At 38.6% G+C, this 26,452-nt stretch overlaps 1 protein-coding gene and 1 non-coding gene across 3 annotated transcripts in view; both read left to right on the top strand.

The window, feature by feature from the left end:
* LOC6573710 (homeotic protein Sex combs reduced) overlaps positions 1 to 26,452 on the top strand; it is a 34,187-nt gene that overhangs the window by 2,363 nt on the left and 5,372 nt on the right. For both annotated transcript variants that reach the window (XM_015167081.3, XM_001999740.4), the window contains exon 2: positions 8,025 to 9,004. In XM_015167081.3, coding sequence (XP_015022567.1) covers positions 8,056 to 9,004 — 949 coding nt within the window. In that variant the 5' untranslated portion in view covers positions 8,025 to 8,055. The remainder of the gene's footprint in view (positions 1 to 8,024; positions 9,005 to 26,452) is intronic.
* On the top strand, positions 19,292 to 19,363 carry Trnam-cau. Its single transcript has one exon. It is a non-coding gene; the product is annotated as a tRNA-Met (tRNA).

The raw sequence follows: 26,452 nt of genomic DNA, 5'->3' as shown, positions 1-26,452 counted from the left end.
ATGTTGAATGCAATACGATTCCTAAGAATCCACACTACATTATCTTCTTAACAATTCACATGTTCATAAAATAAATATTTGTTGCTAACGTTTATCGATAGATAATTTAAGTAATATTCAGTCCTACTTATATTTATTTAAAAAATAGTTTCTTGCTTATATAAAACACAAATTTAATTCAGGCATAGAGCTCAGAGGACGTTTAAATAATTTAAAATGGCAATAAGGGCAAATGAAAAACAGTTTAGTATAAAAAAGAAATTCAATTTCATTTTTATTATTAGCCAAATCGTTGACCGACCAAATTACGATTAATTGAATAATTATTTAATGAGAGCTCGAAGGTTGCTGTTATCGTCTGAGATATTCAAACGGAAAACCTTAATTGTACTTTTTACTGTAAATAACGATAGAATTTGAGAGAATAACCTAATAATTTAATTTTTATGCAATATTTTTGAGGAACTTTGATCAACTAGCAATATATATTTTTCATAATATTCGTATAAATATTTAATCACGCAATTTTTCAAGATATTAATTTTTCTAAATGAACATATTTATTAGCGCAATGAAGTATTTTTGGCAAAAACAAAAGGCGTCTATGAAAAAAAATAAAAATAAAACAATTTAAAATTATGATTTAAATAAATAAGCAAAATATTTTGGATTATTAAAAAAAAAAAAAAATAATATAATTAAAAACTATCAACTAAGGCTTTTACCTAAAGCAAAGTCATATCGAACAATAAGTATTTATTTGTTTGGTTATTTATATTTTAAATTTGTTTTTATTTATTTATTTACTATTTTATTTTTCTTGTGCCTATACACATAATATATTATTAATGAACGTAAACATTTCTTTGTTATATTTTGAATAAAACTTTTATTCCATCAGACTTGAATTAAACAGTTATTGCCAGTTAAAAGTTTATAACATAAAAAATGGTTAGCCCATTGGAACATAAATCATATAATTTATTATAAAGACAAATTTGATAGAAAAACTAAAAAACTCTCTTTTAGCTCTCAGTGTGGACATTTTAAATACTGTACTCCCTCTCCATAGATAATTATCACTTCGAGTTTATAGCTTATTCGGAAATGGAGTTTTAAACGTCTTATTCCTATATTAAGCCACGCTTAACTATTAAATTCTCAAATTGAAATGGGATACAGTAGCAAAACCTTCAATTGAAGAGAACTCCATAGTGCTAGGGCTGTATCGAATTGGGCTTGTTGAGTTTTATATTTGTTGTAGTTTCTGCTGTTGTTGTTTTGGGTTGCGTGCGCGATATCAACGCAAAGAATTTTCACTTCATTAAAACGAATGCAGCCGTTTTTGAAATAATTAAGAGCCACAAAGGCGAAATGTCACAGCGAATGAAAAATGCCTAACAAGCAGCCACAATCTACCTACAAAAATATATATACACATCTGACATATTTGTACATAACATTCTATAGTAGTATATAGTGTGCTATATAGACGAGTGTGTATGTATTCCAAATGTAAATAGTTTTTGGGAAAGCACAGTTTTTGTACATAGGAATTGCGTGCTCTGCCATCACATGGCCGGGGGAACTCATGCTGGCTAGACCGAGACTCGAATTAGATTAAAATGTGAGTCCGAGCTGCGCCCAGCAACGGCTTCTTCATGTTCGCCTTCTTCGCCTTGTTCATTCTCGGCATACGCATTGATATGGAACGAGAGTGTAGAGCCATTGAGCAGGGTCCACTGGGCGCCCATGGTGCGCCTAGACCAATTTCGCTGCATGCGCACTTCTGCCTTAGATCCCTATATGCCGTAGATGCCATGCCACCCCCGAGCACGCTGAGGCACATGGTTAAATCGTATTGCCGCCACTTGATGTAGGTCACTTTCATTTGCAGTTGCATTTGCATTTGCATTTGCGTCCAGCCCGTCTCAGCCAGCGTGCGGTCCACTCAGATCAAAGTGCGCTCAATGGGCTATTGCATAATGTGGACACAACAGTTGCCGCTGCTGCCCGTTGAGTTAATTGGCCGCCTAGTTGAGTCCGAGTCCGAGTCCGAGTCCGAGTCGCAGTCTGGATTTGTTTGCAGCTCTTGTTTGGGTTGTCAGCGCTTGAATTTATGCCATCAACATTCGCATTTCGGCTGCGCCTGGAATCACGATATGTGCGGCTGACCCAGCGGCGGCGGGCCAAAATGTCATGATGATATTCCAGTCTAACTTATTTGTATTTATAAATCAAAATACCGAAAAATAAACGAACAAAAATATATGAAATAAATGTAGGCAACACGCAAACTTTGCCGCGACAACAGCCATAACACAATGAATAGTTGTTGTTGTTGCTGTTGTTGTTGGGGAGTCGTTGATCTATTGGAGCGACGGGCAGCCATTTGCTCAACTTTGTATTTGGATGTGTAGGTACAATAAGTGCCGGGACACATTCATTCTCGACTCGACTCCAAAGGAGACGCCAACTTTTCATCCTGTTTGCCAGCGCCGACTTCTATGCCATGCACGTTGATAACAAACTTGTGATTTATATTTATTATTTTTTTTTTCGCTTTTTCGCAAAGCGAATATGAAATGTGGTTTCTTTTAAAGAATAAAAAACCTAAACTAAACATTTTATTTTCATTTATTTTGTAGCTTTGCATAGAACGAGCTTTCATGTGCTTTTTAAGCTGTTTGTCATTAAAAATATTTAAATTATTTATAAATATTAATTGCAGCAACATATAAACAATAATTATTTCAAGCGAACATGCTGAATTGAGATTTAATTACCAGCTCAGCTCTTAATGAGCGTTTAAATTCAAAGCTTTATATCATTAATAAATTTATATCAGAGTGTTAGAAGCTGTTTACTTCTTCATAAAGCTCATATTTAATATAAACGATATATTTATATTTTAATATAAACCAGGTAAATTATATAAGCCTTTGATTAATCCAAGTTATATATATATTCTTTATAGTCTTTACAATTAGCAAACGTTAAAACAAAACATAAATAAACTTTTCCTATAAATTTAAATTAAATGCAAGCAATATTTTTAATTTAATATTGGTTGTTGAAGCTCTCCTTTAACCAATTTTCTATTCTTATAATTAAATTATTTTCACTTTCCTCACAATTACCTTGAGTACTGAAAAATCATCAAAAAATTGAGGTCAGCCAGAAGCTAACCAAATGATTTAGCACAATGCGCATTGTCCTTGGTCTCATTTAGAGGACATTGCCATAGATATAGTGTGACATAACCGATCGTAAGCGATGTGTAAAACACAGATTGTAGGGATACAAAAGGCGCAACCGCAAAATCTGAGCGAGGCGACAACTGTTTTTGAGTACGTGTCAAAAGGTCAACAATGGCCGCTTGCAGCGAGGATCGAAGACTGGAGAAACAAATCAAAAACTCATAAAAATTATGAGAGCCACAAACAACCGCAAACAAAACACAGACGAGGGTTCAGACGACAAACTGTAGCAACAGCAGCGAGCGAAAGAGAGAGAGAGAGAGAGAGAGAGACAGATGCCGAGATGAGTGTGTGAGAGAGAGAAGAGCAAATAATAATATTTATGACTACTTTTATGAGGTGCTTACAAATTTTTATGAGTTTTTAATGGGCCCACTTGCATGCGTGTGCGTTTGTCGTTCCTTTTTGGCCCATTGTTGCTCTAGAGAATGAAAATGAAAAAAAGCAGAGAGAGAGAGACAGAGAGGGAGAGAGAGAGCGAGAGGCAAACAGAGCCAATGAGTGTGACTGCGCGTGCGCAAATACCTTTTAGAATTGTGCGAGTGCGACCTCGTCTCGTCTGGTCTCGTCTGGTCTCGTCTCGTGGGTCCCTTTCATGTTTACATACACACGAGCTACGCCCATGTTGACAACAAATATTAAAAATTATGATTTATGACCAGAGACCCCAGTACCTCGGCTACAAACAAACAAACAAACCAGCCGCGCTTAAAATCTGTAATGGTGACGACGACGACGACGACGACGACGAAGTCCACGACGACATTTGTAAAAGAAATATGTATATGTAACTGCTTAGGGTTTTGTTTTCATTTCATAATTAAGAGATGGCTGGCATATGACTGCGCCAGTTGAAGATGATGAACAGCCCAGTGCTTAGAAATGGATGACAGACCAATAACTCGTATAGACTTGAGAGTCGGAGAGAAAGAAAACGTGTTTGACAGCCAGAGCTTAAGGTTTTTAGATAAGATTTTTTCAGGTTATTTATAACAAATGCAGATATCTGAGATAACTTGAAGATAACTTGCTTACTAAAAGGCGTATTATTGATTATTAGATCAATTCGAAGTATGTATTTGACAAAAATAAAGAGCTCAACGTAAATATATATATATATCATATATCATATAAAATGAAGATGATCTGAATTATCCTTCAGTCTTATTATCTATGATTATTGAATGCAATTTTTAGATAAGTTGATAAAATATCGACGTACTGTTAATATACTCCTGTATATATTTAATATTATTATAGAATTCAATTTTGAATTAAAATTACAAAAGGGACCTTAAGGCAGCATCTTTTCATGCCTCTCTGCCTTATGTTTCTCCCTATTAAATATCGATTATGCTAAAGTTAATCATCTTAATTATGGGGAGCAACCCTAGTTATAGGATCATTTACCTAAGACTTCTGCCATTGTGTTAGAGTTTTTTATGAAAAGTTGCCAAGTCAAGAAACCCTTTTCAGCTGTCGCATCGACCACAAATTGATTTATGGTGACATCGAGTTCATCCTGGAAGAGAGCGAGGGGGGAAACCCCTCCAAGAGCTGCGCATGTGCAACTCAATTGCTGTTTATTTACCTTATGTACCTTTAGCCGCTTCTTCGTGCATTTACCTGTGCCCAAGACGACGACTCAACGTTTTCGGTAAAAGGAAATTCGTTCTGCGGTTTAAGAGTTTCATGCGAGCATTTAACTCCCGTTTCGTGGGCATATCAAAACTGTTTAGACAAAGGCAGGCAATGCAATGCAGTGGAAAGAAAATGCCTAAAGGCCGCGCAGACGCCGAGTCAAAGGAAACTCGCTCAGTCTTGTTCGCTCCCTCGTCTCAAAAATGTCGCTGGCATAATTTATGGCCTTCATACGAGGCGACAATCAGCCAAGCGACCAGCGCCAATCTAAGTCAACAATAATTGTATCCACTCTCTATATAAAAATAAATATATACATATATGTATATACATATAAATATTGTATATATGTGTAGATGGCCAGCCCGCAAATACGGTTTGCGTTTTCATTATTCATGGATTTAATTAACACCAATTGAACCGCTTGTCGACTCGACGCGTTGGTAAATAATTTCCAAACTCGTATAATTTATAGCTTTTATTATTTCCGAATTTTTAATTTGCCGTTAAGTGATCGAAGAAAAGAAACAACAGGCGCCGGTAGTGCGATCAACACCCGTTCAATTCATTGAGACTCGAAGATGGAAACTCTCCAATTGAACAGCGAATAAAAGACTGGCCTGACTTTAAGTTACTTAAGCTAATAGAGATAATAATTGAATTTAGTTACTGCAGTTAACTGAGATAATGAGTGAATTTATATTTAATAAATGTATTTGAGCAAGATTGAGTTGAACTTTACTTAAAATGTAGCTTCAAGATGGGTGTTTTGTTAAAAATTAAAGACTTTAGATCAAGGATCGAAGATAATAATATAAGTATAATAATATTTATTACTCTTAGTTAACAAATGTAGTCCGAATCATATGAAAAATATGAATTATTCTGTGTCCAACACAATAACAACACATGCACAAATATGCATTATTCTGAAAGTTCCAAATATTGCTTTGCCGATTCCAAATAGTATTTATTTCAAGATTAAATATCTGTTAAAGACTCAATCTTCATTATCTTGTTATTTACATTATAATTCTAATTTTACCTCTACGCTTTCTCTCTGTTTGCCTTCTCCATTTCGATTAGTATTTATCTAAACATTATGTAAGTGAATTTAAATATCTGTTAACAACATTCAATATTGGTAGTCCAGTTCTTGGCCACATCAAGCAGATTTTGATTTGATAATTTAGCCTCATACTTTGGGGTCAAATAATTTGTCGTCAGGTCATTGCAGTTGTTTATCTAAGCATATAATTTGGATAATCAAACTGTTTGTGTGTCGTTGCCTCTGGGCTAATTCAAAATCGAAAACTTAAGCGAAATGCCGTTACAATTGCTTTAAACTCCATAATCACCAAATACCCAGGGCCAAAAGCGAGCTTACAAAGTTTTTGTTTTTTCTTCTTCTTATTTTACTGAAATGCTGCTCATCAAATAAATCTCTGTCGAGCAGTGGCTGCTCGGCTGTGGACGGGTTTTTTGTGCTTCGGTTGAGGAACCCGACTGAGCTGGGCCGGCAGGAGGCCAGGGCCAGAGCTCAAGTTGAGGCCCGTACGGCGATTTAATTTAAAGCTTCAACTCCTTTCATTTGGACAACATGCTAAAGGGTTAAATTGCCCACTGAATCAAAATTATTGGTTTCATACGAAGAAGAAGCAGCACAAACAAGCAGAGAGTATCGACAAGAAGAAGAAACTGCATCGAAAGAGAGAGAGAGAGAGAGAGAGAGAGGGGAGAGAATGAAGAAATACTTGCTGTGCTCGTTGCAGAGGTCGTTGCATTGTTTTTGGGCAATGGTCGTCTCCTTTTTTTTACGGCCATGTTCGTTGGCTTCCTGGTTGCTTGGCCAAGTCTTCTCGGACATTGCGTTTTACACTTTTCGGCTTTGGGGCTTTTTTCTCTCTTTTCTCTTTTCATTTTGTATTTTGTATTTTTTTTTTTTTTTTTTTTTTTTTTTTTTTGGGCCGCATTTGAGCCCAAACAAACGCTGCAATCGTGGCAGCTTTTGTTGCTATCTCCGCAATACAAGTTTTCCACCATTCAAACAAACGCGCTGCCGCTGCCGCTGCCACAGCCGCGTCCGCTGTATCAGCGATGGTGTCCAACGTCCAGGCCCGGCCACAAGTGCAGCAAGTGTCCATTCAACGAGAGTGGGCGGTGCTGGCATTCCAGCCGGTGCCGCACCGTGCTGTGCCACACCAAAATTGCATGCACGTAATGCCAATGCTTAGGCATATCCGCGCCTGCCCATCAGCTCCACTGAAATCCAAACAGCTGCGTCCCGCCGCCGCCCCACAAACAGGCGAACGGGCCGTGCTCTTGGCCACGCGAAATTCGGCTCTTAGCCGCCTCAAAAATAATTGTAATAATGATGCTCAGTGGGGTAGATGTAACTACATTGAAATTACCAGCACAAAAAAGCAAAGCTGAGAACATAACAGTTACATAAATACATATAAATATATATATAAAAAATAAATATATATGTCGAAATGATAGGATTAAAGCATAATAAGATAATTAAAATAAATATAAAAAATATAAATAATATTTTTTATTTAATTTAAAATATTATACCATTGGAAACATAAACTTAGGAGTTTTCCTTTTCTCGCCAATCGATGCTCTAAGCATATCAAATTAATATACTTTACTTTCTTAGCCTACACTCGAATTACCTTACGATTGCAATTCTCAGCAATCTGAGGAAGTTGGAAGTGTCAAGGGTATACAGCGATGTCTGTTGAGGATAGAGCGAGCAGATTCGATCCATGGCTCTGCAGGCAGAGCAGCTTACGCCTTAGACGTTTCAAGTCTGTCCTGGGCTTGCAAGACGTCTATATGTGCGCAGTTTGCTGCTTAATTCAAAGCCAGATTATTTCTCAAGATTATGCATAATTTTAAGCGTACTTTCGTCTGCAAATAATGCTAATATGTGGCTAGGCTGGGCGAGCACAGAAGCTCTGCCAGCTGCATGACTGATCGCGCATGGGGATCTGCAGTGGGCGGGGATTTGGTAGACTAGACCTTAAGCCTTTTCTGTGCAATCTGTGGCGGGCATCTGACCGGCTGTTGGTGCGACGTGGAACTGTTGGATTAACCGCTTGCATTTCATTTCAGATACGAATCGTAGCGTTGTGCCGGCCACAAAATGGATCCCGACTGCTTTGCCATGTCCTCGTACCAGTTTGTCAACTCGCTGGCCTCCTGCTATCCGCAGCAGATGAATCCGCAGCAGAGCCATCCGGGCGCCAATGGCAGCGGCGGCAACAGCGGCGCGGGCGGAGCGAACGGACAGGGCAACTCCGGCGCCGCGACGCCGGGCAGCAACGATTACTTTCCAGCGGCGGCCGCGTACACGCCCAACTTGTATCCAAACACACCGCAGGCGCACTATGCAAACCAGGCGGCCTATGGGCTGGGCGGCGGCGGCGGTGCGCCGGGCGGCGGACAGTCCAATCCCGACATGGTGGACTACACACAGCTGCAGCCGCAGCGCTTGCTGCTGCAGCAGCAGCAACAGCAACAGCAGCAGCAGCACGCTCATGCGACGGCTGCCGCTGTGGCACAGCAACAACAACAGCAGCAGCAGCAACAGTTGCCGCAGCAGCAACAACTCCCGCAACAACAGCAGCAGCAGCAGGCGAGCATCAGCTGTAAGTATGCCAACGATCCGTCGACGCCCGTTGGCAACAACAACAACAACAACAGCAGCGCCAACAGCAACAACAACAACCAATCGCTGGCCAGCCCGCAGGATCTCTCCACGCGCGACATCTCGCCCAAGCTGTCGCCCAGCTCCGTGGTGGAGAGCGTAGCCCGTTCCCTCAACAAAGGCGTCCTCGGCGGCAGTCTGGCCGCCGCCGCCGCCGCCGTCAGTCTCAACAACAACCACAGCGGCGGCAGTGGCGGCGGCGGCGGTGGCGGAGGAGGCGGCGGTGGCCCCGTCAACGTCAACGTGCCCATGCACAGTCCGGGCGGCGACTCCGACTCGGAGAGCGACAGCGGCAACGAGGCGGGCAGCAGCCAGAACAGCGGCAACGGCAAGAAGAATCCACCACAGATCTATCCATGGATGAAGCGAGTACATCTCGGGCAGAGTAAGTGCTAAATATATTATATTGAAGTTATAATTCTATTTGGATTATAATAATGCATAAATTAATGCAATATTATATTCATTGATACATTAATTTATATATTATCAATTGATATATGTATAAATTTATGCTTTTCGTCCTTTCAAAGGATATCTATCTATCATTTTACCTACTTATAATTTCATATAGAAAAAACTTCCGTTTTACATTCCTATCAGGGCCTTATATTTTCATATTTAAATATAAACTTAGCCCATTATATATCTATTTAAGAAAAAATTTATATCTGATCATTTTCTGCTAGCTGTTAGAACTAATTAAATAAGTTAGAGATCTTACAAAAATATAAAACTGATTTTTAAGCTTTTATTAATGTTACTTATCATATATTGTAAAATATGATATACATACATGTATACATATATGTCATATACTGCCATATGTCATCTACGTATTAATATATCTTTCATATCCATTGTGAAACTATTTTTGTAGACTGTAAACTAGGTATCTGAAAATATTTTAATATGTAAACTATAAAACATTCAATCGAAGCTCAGACTCTTAAATAATGCAACCATATATGATTTAGACTATTTAATATTCGATCTAAGTCTGAATGTCAATATATAATTTCCGCTGGTAAATTACCCCTATATCAAATCGCACTTGCCTTGACTTTAACTGCAATTAAATATTTGCTTGCTGAATGCGAACAGATCGGAGAGCAAACTTGGCCCATTACACAGTTACCTAACTCAATTGTTAATTGAAATGAACGAGTGCGAGTACCTGTGTAAGAATTACAGAGATATACGAACAGATAGACAGAGAAAGGGAGAGAGACAGAGAGAGAGTGGAATAGTAAGAGCACTGAGGGCATTCAGAGTATCTCCAGCACCAAATTGTCTGGCAAACTGAGAGCGCGCGGAGCAGCCTGTCAAAATACATAAACAATAACAAAAGATTTTCCCTCACACAGCACACAGCAACACTTTTTCATTTTTCTTGCGGCGCTGCGTGAAAAGTCGACCGCGAAAATCGCAGCGCGTGAAATTGTAAACAAACGTGTGCCGCCCCCGCCCCCGGCCCACGGCCCGGACAGAGGCAGCCGGCACCCGCGGCTAATGCCGACAGACTCCCACAATAACTCATAATACCGAATACCTAATTCTAATACAGATACAAATACAGATGCAGATACAGATACATCTACAGTTGGAAATAGAGGCACTGGCTATAGATACAGAGGATGGAGATCTAGCTGGCCGAGCTACTGCTGCTATGAATCTCGCACCTCTCGCTCCGTTTATATTTAAATTCTCCAAATTTCATGAAAAATTGTTACGTCTCGCACGGCCTGCTGCCAGATACTGTGCACTCTATATTCTATATTCAATAGATACACCACAATACGAAAATTGTGAGACGAAAAATTGTTGAGCGATTTCTCATCATGTCAATGGCGCGCACAGCGCACACCGATTTTTCTTTAGCACCCGAAGCCAACTAACCTCCCCCCCCTTCGAGTTGCATCAGGCATCATCAAAATTTATTGGATGCAGCTCAAAAATCTGGCCAGTAATATTAGGTATATAGTCGAGCTCTATGGCTCGGCTTATTAATCAATTAGCGAATATCTTTAACCTTTATGCTTAACATAAATCATAAATCAAATATTCGACTGCAGTCAAAGGCAGACACGGCCTGAGCGAGAGAGAGAGAGGGAGAGCAAGCCTCGACTTGTAATTCGCTTTGCTTAAAATCAATTGGCATGATTCTATAATTCCTATAAACTTTTATTAATATCCATGAAGGAGCTGTCATCGATCAAACGCTTCACTGCGCTCTTTAGACAGCGCGGTTCATAGCTGATTGCAGCCAGTTGGCAGGCCTGGCTAATTGCAGTTGATCTGCAGCTAGAAACCTGTATTATCTAGATATAGATTTAGTATATAGCGGATTATAGAATTCTAGCCTATTCTAGCCATGCCTCAATGAGTGTGGCCTGAAGTGGGATACTCTAGTTATGTAGTCCTCGCATTGGCCCAGTTATTCAGTCTTATATACGAATTGGCAACAATAATTGCCAGTTGGCAGCTGAAAACTTGACAAGACCAAATCACAACATGTCAGCCAATTAAAGAGTCGTTGAAAGGAGCTGTGGCCCCTGCTTTGCATTTGCATTCATAAATACAACAAACAAACAAACAACAACAACAATTGTGTATACATATTGATTAAGCAGGAAAAACGTTTTTGCGATTTTCCATTTGTATAAAAACTCGTTTCATGCCGATTCCAAGTCCAATCAATGGGGCATATTGTTATTATTATTTATGTATCTGTAACTCATGGCAGCCAACGTCGACAACAACAACAACAACAACAACAATGATTACTGGAGAACAAGTGCAAAAAGTAATTATAGTGCAGCACAGCTAAGCAAATTGGCCAAGATGCGTATTACTCGTATCTGGTAATTGAAGAACATGAATGAAGCCAGCGAAATGCAGACACAGGCTGCCAATTTTAGCATCTACTCAAAGAAATTTGCATACGATCTTGAGCAGACATATACATATACAAACACATATACATACATATGTATATATGCAGCTAATTTATGTATCTGTTTTTATGCATCGATGAGGTTTAATTGCATTCTATCCATCTGCTGTGAAGCTCACTCGTCTATGTTCACGATGCAGGCATGAATAAGTATGAGTGTGTATGAGTGTGTGTGAATATGTGTGCGTGTTCGTGCGAGTATTCATGAATAGACACGTTGCCACTGGTAATTAGTCCAACCCTCTGCCGCAGAATTAAAGCCATGTTTGCTCTTCGAATGGATGGCGTTTATGCGAGTGTGTAGAGCGAGTTATGTTTATTTATGCCCAAGTGAGGAACAAAAACACAAGTGAAATTGTAAATTAACTAAAGCAAATTGTTTATTTTTATACACAAGCAATTATCATAAATAGAAGAATAATTGCAAGTGCTGAAGGAGAATTGTCTAGCTTCATTTTTAATTGTTATTAATTGCATAAACAATTTTGATTTACTTTTATTTGCATCTTCTGGGGCGACGCGCAGGTAGAAAATATAAATACCTCAAACTTCTTTCGTTGATTTAATTTTATTTTAAATACCAATTTAAATAACAAGACACGACTTTAAGCAAAAATTAATTATTTAATTAATTATATAAAATATAAGCCAAGGCAGCAAAGAATTTTGCACTGAATTGATATATTGCACTATGTGGACATAACTTTTTATGTTAAATATAAAATTGTTTTGGAAATATTTTAAGATTATTTCTTGTTTCTTCTAACAGAGACAGAATAAAGTTGTTTTTTTTTTTTTTTTTTTTTTTTTTTTTTGTACTTCAAGTTTTAATAAACAAGCTAATCACTCATAAGCCATATAATCGCTCTCAATGGGTGCTCTATATATTTAGGTATATTATTATATGTTAACGAGCAAAGTCAATAACCTTTGCTCACATCAGCCCCTCCCATGTTCTGGCTAACAATTAAAAATCGGTTGTTTTTAATGTTTCTTATCGCGCTATAGTTGTTTCTGTTGTTTCTCTCTCTCTCGTGTACAACTTAATTTTCGATGGTAAATGTCTTCATTAAATGCCAATGCGCTGGCCTGCACATATTGCAATTTGAGTGGTTACATTAAACCCACCCAATTGAGCCCACTTGGAGAAGAATTAGCAGGGGCAATGGCAGAGGGAGGGGGAGAAATGAAAACAGAACTGGTATTAGAGAAATGCTACTACAATGGACCCAGGTGCCAAGCAGAACAAATACTGTAGAGCAGGGGTGAGGGGCTGTCTGCTCAGCTACTGCATGTTGAGGCGCTGATTAAAATCCAACAGCAGCAGCAGAAGCAACAGCAGAAGCAGTGAACAACAACAGCAACGACAATTACAACAACAGCATGTTAACAATTATGCAAATTTGTGTGCATGTTGAAGGTGCAACAACAACAACAGTAACAACTGAAACAAGAGCTACAACTACAACGTTGATGGCATATAATCACGTCAAGCCTTTTTTATATTCATATTAAAATAAAGTTAAACGCCATCTTCGAGTCGCGCCTCAATTAGGCGCTGCACGCGGAGAGATCGTCAGGCGAGAACGAGGGAATTCTACGAAACACCTTTATTATACAGCAAGAGAGACAGAGACAGAGAGAGAGACAGAGAGAGAGAGAGAGACAGAGGCTGACTACACCAAGTTCCACTTTGCATTTTGCATCTAGTTAAAAATGGCTTGACTGCAATGAGCTCATAATGGCGCCGCGTAATAGCTGAAGATGCGCAGCCAAAGCAATAGATATAGGCAAACAAAGATACAGATTTATATATCATATCATACATATCGCTTGGCATCTTGTGAAGTTGTTGTCTAATTGACAAGACCAAAGCTGGCGACGTTCCAAGCAATTTCGTAGCAGCAGATCATCAAAGGTCTTTGCGCTTCATCGTTCGCCCACGAATCGAGAGCTAAACGCATCTATGAGATACAAATGCAGGCATACCTGCCTGCACACAGAAATGTCAAATGCTTATTAGTTGCAACAGGCTGCACCCCGCTCGCCCCCATCCCCCCTTCGCGATTGCTACCACAAATTGTCAATTTAATAAATTTGTGAAGCGCGTCACCAAATGCTGGCGGTCCGCGGGCTGCACCCTAATTAGTGGGGCTTTATTCAGACGAATTTCGATAGCCAAAAACAAAAATTAAGGCAAGCATCTGGGCTAACCCAGCGCGAGGGTCTGCAGCACAGCAAATAAATGAAAAGAAAATCAAAACTATATCCACTTTGTCAAAGATTGAAAACATTTTTACATTTTTAAACAATACAAATTTTCAAAGTAAAGATAAAATGAAATTGTTTGAAGGTTTTTATATAATCGTATTTACGGGCAATTAATAAAGCATTGTTATTAAATGGAATATATTTTAATATATTCCCTTTTAATTGTTTTTTCATTGTTTACTGCATGGAAAAGGTTATAAAGGGCGACAAGCTAAGTCGATCTACCTTGTCGATTAATTATATAGAGATGTAGATTACATTTAGATTGATACCACGTGAATCAACTTACTAATACTTGAGTGGATTGTATATCCTTACCTAAATCGATCTAAATATCAACTCTAAAACTATTTTCATTTATATAAATATATGTATATGAATGTATATTATATATATAGATACTTATGTGGCTAAAGTTATATATACATATTTTTGGCTGCTTAAAAAATACATTTTATTTATTTATCAATTACTCTTTAATAGTGTGAAACTCAAATCATTTTAACTCCAAGTCTAACCAAGATCTATGGAAGTCAAGATATAAATGCTGCAGCATCTATAGAATCTGTATTTAAAATAGTAAACCCTTTCAGAGTATGTTGTATATAACATAGAGTATGATATTCATTTCTAGCAGACTCGCAGTGGTTCACGTTCATAGAACCATAAATATCGCTTTCAGTTGGATCTATTATTCTATTGTAAACACCTTACGGTATTTCAGTTATTATATTCGAAATGTTAAGCGAAATTGCAATGGCCAAGTCGAAAAGCCATTTGAAGTTTTTCGTTTAACTTGTTTGTGCCGTTCAACCCGAAGGCCACATTGAGATGCAGGATGTTATACAAAATTAATAGTTCGCAAACGAGTTGAATGTCAGATATGTACAAGATATGGCAACGATGGCTGCAAGGCAACGGCAACGGCAACAAAAGCAACTTCAGTGTCTGTTCTGGGTCTGGCTCTCGCTCTGACTCTGGCTCTGGCTCGGGATCTGGGTGTCTGCTGCTGTTTATACTCCTGCTGTTTGTGCGTCGTCGCCCCCTCGTTCCGTTTGCCCGAGCGCTGCTCGTCTATGTGGCGGTTCCTGAGCACGATCATTGCATGCAGCAACACCACAGACCAGAGCCCACAGACCCAAGCCCAGAGTCCAGAGCCCAGAGAGCGAACCCCTAGAGACAGCGAACAGTGCCAAGTGGCGAGCCGAAGAAGCAGACCCAGTTGCATTCGCTGCTCAATTACATTTTCATTAACTTTGGACACGACTTTTCAAATAGCTACGTTTAATCATAATGATTGTTATTATATTTCCCGCCGATCCAACTGCTTTCTAAGCCACAGCAGGGCACAGCAGGGCAATGCATAAATGCAGCGCAAGGTGCTGAAAATGTTGTGGAATATAAATTAATTTTCCGGCACAAGGTGTTGCAGGGCCATTGTGGCGCTTAAGCTGTGCTAAATATACACATATATTTAGTCGAGAAACTTTCCTATATGCAGACTTTTATGACTGTACGAAAAGTCTTATGATGTCTAACAAAGAGCAAGACAACGTCTATTCGTTAAAATGTCATCTCAACTAATTCTAACAAAGCGTGAAAATTTTGGCAGCGGACAATGCAGAGATAAACATATATATAAGATATATATATATAAGTATTTGATATATTTTGAGTCACATCTGATTGTTCTTAATGAATTCTGGGCTCATTCATTCCTGCGGCTCGCAGAGCATGAAGTGAATTGTGTCGGATGTGAAACTCAGCACTTTGCTTGAATTCAAATTCATTTGCTGCGAATGCAGCGCATTAGGGGCATGCATGAAACGATAAATACTCAAATATATGCATTTAAAAATTGTATAAATTCTAAAACATGTTTTGCTGATATGCTCTCTGGATTCAGCAGACTTGAATGTATTTTTAAATACACACTCTTTCCGCTTTATTATTTGTCAGCGGTAATACCCATATCGATTCGGCTGCACTTTGAATACACATCACTCATCAAATTGTCCAAATCAACAGCACACTTTAACAGTTCCATTCCATTCCTAACTCATTCTATAAACTTTCTAGAGCTTTTATACAGAAAAGATGAATGATTACTCGAGCCGAAATTGTTTATATGAAGCAGCAGCAAAAAAATCTCGGATGATGAGGTCTTCAAGTGGCTGCAGCCGCATTTTGGCCAAAGTTAATAAAAGCGCATAAAAACGCGCGAGGCCAACAATGAAAAGGAAGAAAGTGAGGCATAAAGAAACAAAGACAATAACAATAACAGCAACAACAACAACAACAATGGCGCCACTAATGACTGATGATGCGGCAGCGCTGATAGATGCAAATGCAGCGCACGGCACAGATACAGAGATACAGACAGAGATACTGATACAGATTCAGATATAGCTACCGATGCTCAGATCTAGCTGGGCGCTTCTTTATACAAATACGCAAAAATTGTATACACGTCTAGTTCATTAGTTCATTAGTCTATGATATTCTCTAATGAGTGCACCCCCCTTTGAGAACTCAGAGAGAGTTTTTTTTCTGCTTCGCTTTTGTTGTTTATCACGCCATTGTTTAGAGAGCAAACAGCTCAAGCGGTGCAACTATGCCACGATTTGTATCTTACGAATACTGCGATTGCAGTCGAGCAAATTAAATTGCGAATAACGCAAAGTAATTGCGATTTGAATGGTGAAAAAGTGCGAGCCATAAATTCAACTGAATGTCACGCCGGCACCGCATGCGAATTTATCAAATTCAGGCGTAAATTGGCGCACATCTGCAAATTGCCATTGCCCGGCTGCCCAGCTGCCCTGTTGCCCAGCTCCCGATTTCCCCGTGAGTGGAGCGACTACCTGCTCGATAACGCCGCGATACGCATAGAATATTAATCTACGGCCGCATTAACTAAAACGAAATGACGCAACGGAGATAAACGCCAAGCGCACAGTGGGCTGAAAAGTCAGTGCAATGAGCAGAAAAGTAAAATTTGATAATCGTAAAGTAAAAGGTGCACAAAAGCTTTTAATGTTAATATAAATATTTTTTACATATTTGATTTATAAAATTATGTACAATATATAATAGAAATATTTTTATGTATCTTAAACTTATAAATTTAACATATAAATACAAAAATATTAACCATATATAAATACAAATATTTTTTGAATTTTATATTTCTTAAAAGCCTATGAAATGAGCAGAAAAGTAAAATTCTATAAAAAAAAAACGTAAAGCAGAAAGCTGACAAATGATTTCAGTGAAAATAATAATATTTTTATAGATATTTACAATATACAAGTAGAAATATTTTATCAATTTTATATTTCTGAAAAGTCTCTGAAATCAGCAGAAGGAAATTATAAATACTTTTAAAAATTTAATATTTTAGAAATATTTGTTGTACTTTATATTTCTACTTATATATTGTTATGTATATCTTTATAAATATTTTGTATATAATATATAATCACGTATATTTATTGATATATTTATCGCACACTCTCCACTGTAGGATAGTTGACTTCACAAAAAAAAATAAGGTGCAAAAAAGTAAAGATTAAAAAGAAAACCCGAAAATGAAAGGAACAAAAACAGCAACAAGCGGCAGCGAGGCCACGAGGCAGAGCGCGACGCTGTGGAACGGTCTTGGGGCGTCGTCTTGGCTTGGCTTGGTTTGGCTTGGGTTGACTTGGCCAATGCCAAGTGAGGCAACAGCTAAGCGAAAAGCATCACAAATCGCATACAATTCCAGATGAAATTGTGAATTATTAATGCAGGCGGCAAACTATTTGACTGAGTAGACAAACCCACGGCTCGTTCCCATTTCCCCCTCCGCCGTACGTGAGCTGCCTGCCCACCCATTCCATACCTAGCCCTCGCACTTTGTCGAGCTGCTTGTCCACCATTGAAAATTGAGTTACACGCGTGGCCTCCAGTCGTCTAAGTGTGTGTGTGTGTGTGCCTGTGTGTGTGTGCTGCCCCCGCTTAAGTGTGGCAACATGTATCTGGCAGATACTTTTGCCGGCATTTGTATCTGGCTGGTTGTACGTGCAGCAGTGGCTTACATTTTGCAGATTAAAACCACACACACAGACACACAAACACACACAGACACACACACATGTAAGGAGAGCCGCTGCCACCTCAAGCCAATTCGATTTAAATGTCTGGCATTTCCACTTTGCTTTTCCTGGCCATAATTTTCCGCAGTCTTTGCTTGATTGTGCTTGCATATGAAATGAAAGGATTGTTGTTGTTATTGTTGTGGTTGCTCTTTATGGTGTGTTAAACGAGTTAGAGTTCAGGGGGTCAAAAGCTAAAAGCTGCAATGAAGACATGCTGCCACGAGGCCGAACCACAAATAAAAACTAAGCCGCAACAGAAACAACAAGCGAGCTGTGCTTAAAGGTATGTGTGAGTGTGTGTCTATGTGTGTTTGGGCGTGTATGAGTGTTTGGGTCTGGCCACAAATGACAGCGCCAATGCAATGGCAACAATTGCAATTTGTTCGCAGCCTGCCCTTGGGCCAGAACAGGGAACAGCACTGGAGCTAACTGAAACTGGAACTGAAAAACTGGAACTTGTGCTCCTTCTTCTTATTGTTGTTGTTGTTGTTGTCCGTACAGTGGGATGCATTTGGCTTACTTTACTTTCAATTTTGCCCTCTTTCGCATTCGCTGCACTTCGCGCTTCATTAAAAGGCGGGCGGATGCAGTCGCGGCAGCCAGCATCGAGCACCACTTTACCCCTTACCACACACAACCCACCGCACAGCACCCCGTGCCTTTTGGCTGAGTACAGCAAATTTGCAGCTCGGCAACCAAAACGCTGCGTCGAAATTAAAAGATTTTTTAAGACACCTTTGTAGCAAGTTTAAAACTTGTTCCGCGCCTGACTTCACCATCTTCATCTTCATCAGCGCCGCAGCTCCGCAGTCCCTCGATTTGTTTCTGTTGTTGTTTTCTTTCTACACTCGTTGCTGTTTTGTTACTGTTGTTGTTGTTGTTGGTGTTGTTGGTGTTGCTGGCAGCCATGTTGAATACTTTTGTTTTTTAAAAACGTCGCTGCAAACGTTTTTAACTTAAATTTCAAGTTAATTTTGCTGTTGTTGCTGATGGCACCCAAAACAATTCTCCACTTGTACCCAGTTGTATCTATATTTGTATCTGTTTCTATTTAAATGTCTACATTTCAATGCGAATGGCTTAGCGCACAGCACCTTAAGTAACAATAAAACCGGTAAAAACACCAAACACAAGTTGAACAAAATAAATAATTAAAAAAAAAAAATAAAATAAATACAAATAAATATAAAGTTATGCTAAATAAAATAAGGTAACATTTCAATCTTCCATAAGCAGATTACCTGTTTGCACTGCTCGCTGAGCCAAAGTGCTGTGTTATTTAGCTTTTGTCACGCCGCCGAACATGAGCAGAGTGGCGCAGTGGAAGCGTGCTGGGCCCATAACCCAGAGGTCCGAGGATCGAAACCTTGCTCTGCTATCAAAGTTTATCAGAGAAGAAGTTGTCAGTTCTCTTTTTTTATATTTTTAAAAATATAAATAATATGTTTTCTTTAATATTTTAGTAAAACATTTCGCTTTTAGGTAATAATATTTATATTTTTTATTAATATGTATAATGATAGACGAGAGTACAGTATGTATAAAGGAAAGCAGTTTATTAAAAAATATTAAATTGATTAAATTTATGTAAAACTATTTAATTTAGCTTCCGTTACAACACCAAAAGGCTCATTTATTCTCACTTCAATAGGTGTTCATAGAATTCATATAAGCAGGTGCCATCAATATAATTTCTTATCCGCATAATTTGTCAAGAAAATACAATTATTGACGAAGATTGATTGCATTTATTGCACAGCCAGCTGTAGTTAACTCGAAGAACCATCTAATACACTTATTAAGCAATATATTCTGATTCGCCGTAGAGATAATTTCATTTAAATGCATCATCAAAATCATAAATGCTGGTAAATTAAAGAGCATCGCTCAAGCGCCAATTGAGCAGCGTCCGAGCTCAGACAATGCAATGAAGAGAAGAGAAGGGGCGGAGGGAGCCAATCGAAGCTATCTGCAAGAGACATAATTGAAGCTAACGCCATTGCCGTTGACGTTGACTGGACAGTAGCTGGAAAAAGACCAGCAGTTAACTGCAAGTGAATATATATATATGTGTGTGTATGTGCGTGTGTTTGTGTGTATGTGCATTAATAAAGAATTCATCACAATTACAACAATTGCCACAGGATGCAATTTACAAAGGAAATTATTAATGGAAAGTCAATGAATTCTTTTTAAAATTCTGTTTCGTGTCTTTGATTGATTACACGCTGGCTGCTGCTGGCTTCTGGCTGCTCAGCCAGTTGACTTCTTCTTCTTCTACGACTTCTTCTTCTTCTTCATCGTCTTTTGCTGCTCTTCGTTTTTTGTGCTCTTCAGCGCCAGTCAAAGACCTCGCACTTAATCATGGACATGGCGAAAATAAGTCCAGAAGCCCAGACAACGACGAAGACGCAGGCGGCGGCGTTCATTCAACTGCAGACGACAGGACACTCATTAAAAATGGGTGCACAGGTACTCGACGGTGGGCCAGACGGCTCTTTAGACGCTCTTTACATGGCCCATAGGCTAAAGAGAGAGAGAGAGAGAGAGGGAGAGGAACCGGTTTTGTTGGCGCGTCAGCTAATTTATGTGCGCATGCGCAACGCTCGCTCCCTACTCGGGAGCCCCATAATTAACTGAGGTAGTCATTTTGAATGCGAACATGCACACATACACACACGCACACACACACACATTCGCACACTTGTACTGTTTCAGCTAGAGTGAGACAGCATCTGCCGAAACAATCAGCAATGTTGCTTCTGAGAGGTCCTCTCCTTAAATCAAAGATAAACGATAATTATCTGCGCGAAAATGCGCGCATAAATAATTTGCAAGAAGCCACATTAAAATTGTATCTAAAAGATACGCATCGCTTGATAACACAGCAGAGCAGCTCTCTGTCCAACTCTGGCCATGTTGAGCCGAGTTTCTTGTTTTGGGATCCCAAAGAATAACGAATACAAGAGTTAAACAAACTTTCTGTGGCATTCGTCTGTTTGCAGTTGCTGCGACGCGCCATTAAAAATTAAAAGCTCATTAATTAAGCAGATAATTCATTTATTATATTTTCAACACAATGCGCAGGCAGTGCCACAATTTGTTACCCGGCTCATTATGCTGCGCGGCCTTACGATTGGGCCAGGACCAACCCAAAAAGGTGAGGCAACTGTTTCGAATCGTAAAACAATTATTGCTTTCGAGTTGCCAGTCCTTTGAGGGTGGCTTTCTATCGCCCCGGGGGTGTGAGTCAAGCACAGACACGTGTCTCTGGGGCAGCTGAGCTGCGGCTGTAGCTGTGGGGACTTAATCCTACCAAAAAGCACTTAAGTTTCAAGTGCTAAACAACCTGTTGAGTGGGATTCGAGGGCGTTCAATTTAATTACGATTAGAAAAGAGCAATAGAGCTTATAAAAAAAAAAGTGATATAAATGTAGGTATTACAGTAAATTATTATTTATTATTATTATTATTATTTATTATTATTCTTCTTCTTTTTTTTTTTTTTTTTTTTTTTTGAAAAATTTGTTAGTTAACTTAAATATACGTGGTTTAATTTAAAAAAAATTTAAAATAAAATAAATACATTCCTAAAATTTGGATTTAATAAAATTTATCATGACAAAAATTATGTTATTAAATTAAAAATTAAAAATAAATATATATTAATATACATATATGTTTTTTTTTTTTAATGGTAAATAAATCTTTCTAAAAAATATGTTACTTCAACTTTGAATACTTAATTTGTGAATATTGAATATTCAATTAATTCATATTTCATCATATACATTTAAATTAATATATATTATTAGATACATCTATTTTTTATATATTTTAGCCAGTTCGCAGTTCTTAAGTTAATCGGATAAACAATTATAGTTTACCTGTTTAGTTCTGCTAAATCCTTGCTTTTTGTGAACTTTAAAATTTCGAATAAATTAGCTTTTGACGCTCAAAAATCTAATATATCAAAGCTCTTTCTGAAATACATTTTAAACTTCAATAAATACTAATATGTATAAAAATTTCACTGCACATCTGACTGCACTGGCTAAAGATTTCGGCCACATTTCGTTCAGCTGCTTTTTTCACACACTTGAAATATGAAACCTGCTTACTGAATGGCGAATGCTACTCCTGCTGCTCCTGCTCCTGCTGGCAAGTGGACCAAGCGCTTGGCACCGGAAACCATATGCTTCCAATTGTTTGGGGAGCTGTGAGGGTTCAGAGCGCGCTTAATTTGGCGCGGCATCAGCTGTTTGAGCTGGGCGAGAAGTTCGGAGCACATGATGTCATTTCAGTTGAATGGCTTTTGGAAAACCAAAAAAACAAAAAACAAAAAAACAAAATGTACAAAAAATGGAAACAACAGCCATGCAAAAGGCAGGCAACTATTGTTGTTGATGTTGTTGCTGTTGTTGTTGTTGTTGGTGGTGCTGACGAAACTGAATGTGTTCGTGTTGACAACGAACACGGAATATAAATTGAGAAATGCTTTAAAGCGAAATAATCAATTTACTTCTTGACATAATTTCCATTTTTCACGAAACCAAAGGCAGCCACGCGAGCTGAGAGAAAATGCCAAAAGACGCCGATGAACAGCACAGGAACAACAGAGCCAGAGGCACGCACAATTCGCACACAAAAACGTGGCTAGTGAATAATAATACAACAACAACAACAAAATAATAATAATAAAAAAAAAACAAGGCTTTAAGAACATGCGGCTCAAACCATTTTCGTGGGTGCCAATGGCCGATGATGCAGATGAAGCCCAGCTGGAGCAAGGGGGAAGGGCGGGTCGCAAGTGTTGTGGCAATTGCTACCGTTTCTTGCTTTTTAATATATTGAACATTTTTTATGATGCTGACCACCGTCTGACGGCTGCAGCTCTCTTTATTTGGGCCGTGATTAATGATGAGTCCGGCAATAAGATACGCTACAGATACAGTTGTTGCTGTTGGCTCTCGGCACTCGGCTGATGTCTGTTGGCTGTTGGCTGTTGGCTGACAATTGCAGTTGTAACTACGATTTAATAGCGCTTTAATGGTGTGTGAACAAGGAGTCCTTCAACCAAAACACCTGTTAACACACACGCGCACACATGCAAGATATCTCTCCCCTCTCTCTCTCTCTTGCTCTCTCGCTCGCTCTCTTCCTATCCATTCATCATTCAGGCGTATCTATTTGTAGCCCGTGCTGCTGCAACACTTTCATTATCACAAATGTCACATCATTTGTCGCATTGCACAAAACTGCCCGCTCATCATTTATCACTAAAGGAATGTGAGGCAGACACACACACACAAACGCTCTATTATAGCCGCTATATATTTGATTAATTTTCCTTTTCCGAAAGAAATTAACCCGCTGCACATGTCGACCCCAGCGGCCCCTTTGACGCGCCCCTCGATCGCAGCCGCCGTCGCCGCAGCAGCCGCCGCCTCAAGATTTATCTCTTCCAGCATAGCTCGAGCATAGCCAATATGACCCCGCCTGCCACGCACGTTTCTCTCTCCCGAATCCAGTTCCAGTTGAAGTTCCCTTACTGCCTCTCTCTCTCTCTCGCTCTTATTGTGTGCCATCTCGCACTTTGTTGTCTGATTTATTTATAGATTTATTTATATCAACAATTTTTGTAAATGTTTTAAATTGCATAAATAATAAAAAAAAAATTATTGTATCCCTTGCATAAATAAAGTCTTTTTTAAGATATGTAAAAAATGCTAAATGCATTTATATTAATATCATATAAAAATTATTACATTATTTAAAATAACTTTACCCTCCATGGCTTCAAATTTTCATCAACACAAAAAAAAAAAAAAAAAAAAATAGTTTTTAATAAAAAAAAAAAATTATTATATTATAATTGCATAAATAAACTTTTTTTAAGATATGTAAAAAATGCTAAATGCATTTATATTCATATTATTATTATTATTTTCTTTTATCTTGTCTTATTTTAGTATTTATTTATTTTATTATTATTGTATTGTATTTCATTTTAAATTTCATTTTTCATTTTCATTTTGAATTTTGTTATTATTATTATTTTTTATTATTTTTTCATTATTTATTTTTTATCTTCTCTTATTGTATTTCATTTAAGATTTTATATTTATAATTTATAAGATTGTACAGTATAACTTTTTTTGGTTTGCTTTGGAAATACCAATTGCCTATACAATTATTTCAATTTAAATAAAACTAAACACATTTCGGAATTGAATAGATAATCGAAAAAGAATATATGATATTTCGATATGACAGCATTTCTAACACTTGGAACAGCATTTTTGTTGCCCCGCAGCGCGTGCGGCTAATAGCCGACGCGGCACTTGCTTATGACTGATGATCATTTGGCTGCATTTTGACACTGATAATGGTTTTTGGTAAACGACTCATTAGCCGGTCGCTAAGTAGCTGCTGCAGCAGGCCGCAACAAGTTGCAGCGAGCTGTGGCATTGGCCGCTTGCGTAATCGGAAGTGCGTTGATTTATGAAGTTTTAGCCGCGATCTCGAGCGCAAAAATTCTGATGCATCGCTGATGTTATTCTTGTTGTTGTTGTTGTTATTGTTGTCGCATTTCAGAGCAACAAACACGCTTACAACATTGTTGCTGTTGTTGTTGCTGTTGAGCGATAAGATCGCATCCCAGATGCAAGCTGCAAGACGGTGACTGGACTCCGAGCTGGACTCCGAGCTGAGCAACGTGCCGCACACGTTGCGCGGCTGATTACGCTGACGATGTTCGCCTGTTTTTCCCGCAACTTCAACTGCCTTTGGAGCGGGACTGACGCCGGCCGTTGACAAATGAGCGTTACAAGTGTTTGTGACAAGCCGCAAGCGTTGTATTTATTGCTATGAGCCAGAGACAGCAGCCGGCGAGGAGAATCGAGGAACAACAAGAAACAAAAAACGATTAAACTTTGAACTGTTGGCTCGAGCAACAGCCTCCAGTGGAGATTCGCCTGGCATTTGCTGACCTAGGCCAAGGGTTTTGAGCTTAACTTTGAACCTGCATGCGTATGCTAATTCTGTGTCAATCACAACATGATCAACTGTCCCCTAGCCTCTCTCCCCAACCCCCTCGCTCGCTGACTCGCTCAGGTATGCAAAACATGCCACAGACAATGGCAATTTGAATTGCAGAGTTGCTGTCTTCTTCTTCGTCTCATTCGCCTTCTTCGTCTTCTTCATCTTCTTTCGCTGTGGCACTTAATAAATTCTGTTGCACATTTTTGCATGCACCAAATTTCAAAAAATTTCAACTGATATGTTAAGCGGCTGTCAGCGTTTGACTTTGACGTCATCTTACATGAAAATTAAATGCAAAAGATCAAAACAAAAGACCAAACAAAAAGTCAAATATAAATATAAACGTATGCATGTGTGTCTGTGTGTGCAAAATCCAATATATCTATATAGTATTTCACGATCCGCCTAGACGGCCAGCGAAATGGGCACAAAGTTGTAAAACGCTTCGAATGTTCGCTCATTGGCGCTGTCAAGAGTCGACATGCCCATGCCCATGCCCAGGCACAGGCCCTGCTCCCCTGTTCGCCTGCTCCCCTACTTCGACGATAAGTGATATGACATGCCAGGTGCCACAGATGCCGCCAGTGGAAGTGACTAGCGACCGCGGCAGTGCCTCAGCCAAACTGCTGTCAACTGATGGGGCTTTGCGCCTGGCCATGACGACAAGCGACAACGATGCGCTACTTATGTAGCCATGTAGTTAGTCCCAGTGACACACCCGTTCCCGTTCCCGTTCCCATTCCCATGCCCATACCAATACCCATATCCATATGTGTCTCCAATCCCTGCCGAGTCTTGTTGACATTTAGTGGTTCACTAAACGGGTTGCCAAGAATTTGAATCAGTTCGGTTTCAATTGGCTTAGCCGTCTGCTGATCTTTTAGCTGGAAATAAGAGACATCTTAAGCACAACATGGGCCACAGAATGCTCTAAAATAGTAGCACGTCATAAAAAATCTTAAAATATCCAAGACTAAGATTAAAGACATAAATCGGAAATTGTTCATAACTCTATAGCCAGAAATTTCAGTCTGTTCTGTATGGAATCGTCTTTAAGGAAATGAAAGTAAATATATATCTAAGTGTAGAAACAGAAAAAAATAATTGTAAATAAATAAAATAATAAATCTAAAATGACTGCCAAAAATCTGTTTACACTCTAAAAGGTTTTCATTATGTTATCAAATGACAACAAAAGATAAAAAAAAAATTAATAATAGTATTAATAATAATAATAATAACAATACACATAATATGATAATCTAAATTTACAAAAAAAAAAAAAAAAAATATAAGACATTTTCTCTGAATTTTTTCATAATTTCATATAGCTAAAACTTTGTTCTTTATTATTTCTAGTGTGAAATACTTGATCGAAGTCCCTGAAGCAGTGGTAAAATGCTATACGATTCTGCATTCTACA

This window comes from Drosophila mojavensis, unplaced genomic scaffold, assembly GCF_018153725.1.
Source record: "Drosophila mojavensis isolate 15081-1352.22 unplaced genomic scaffold, ASM1815372v1 contig_16, whole genome shotgun sequence".
NCBI lineage: Eukaryota > Metazoa > Arthropoda > Insecta > Diptera > Drosophilidae > Drosophila > Drosophila mojavensis.
The sequence above is the reverse complement of the archived record's forward strand: the minus strand, read 5'-3'. Positions and strand labels throughout refer to the sequence as shown.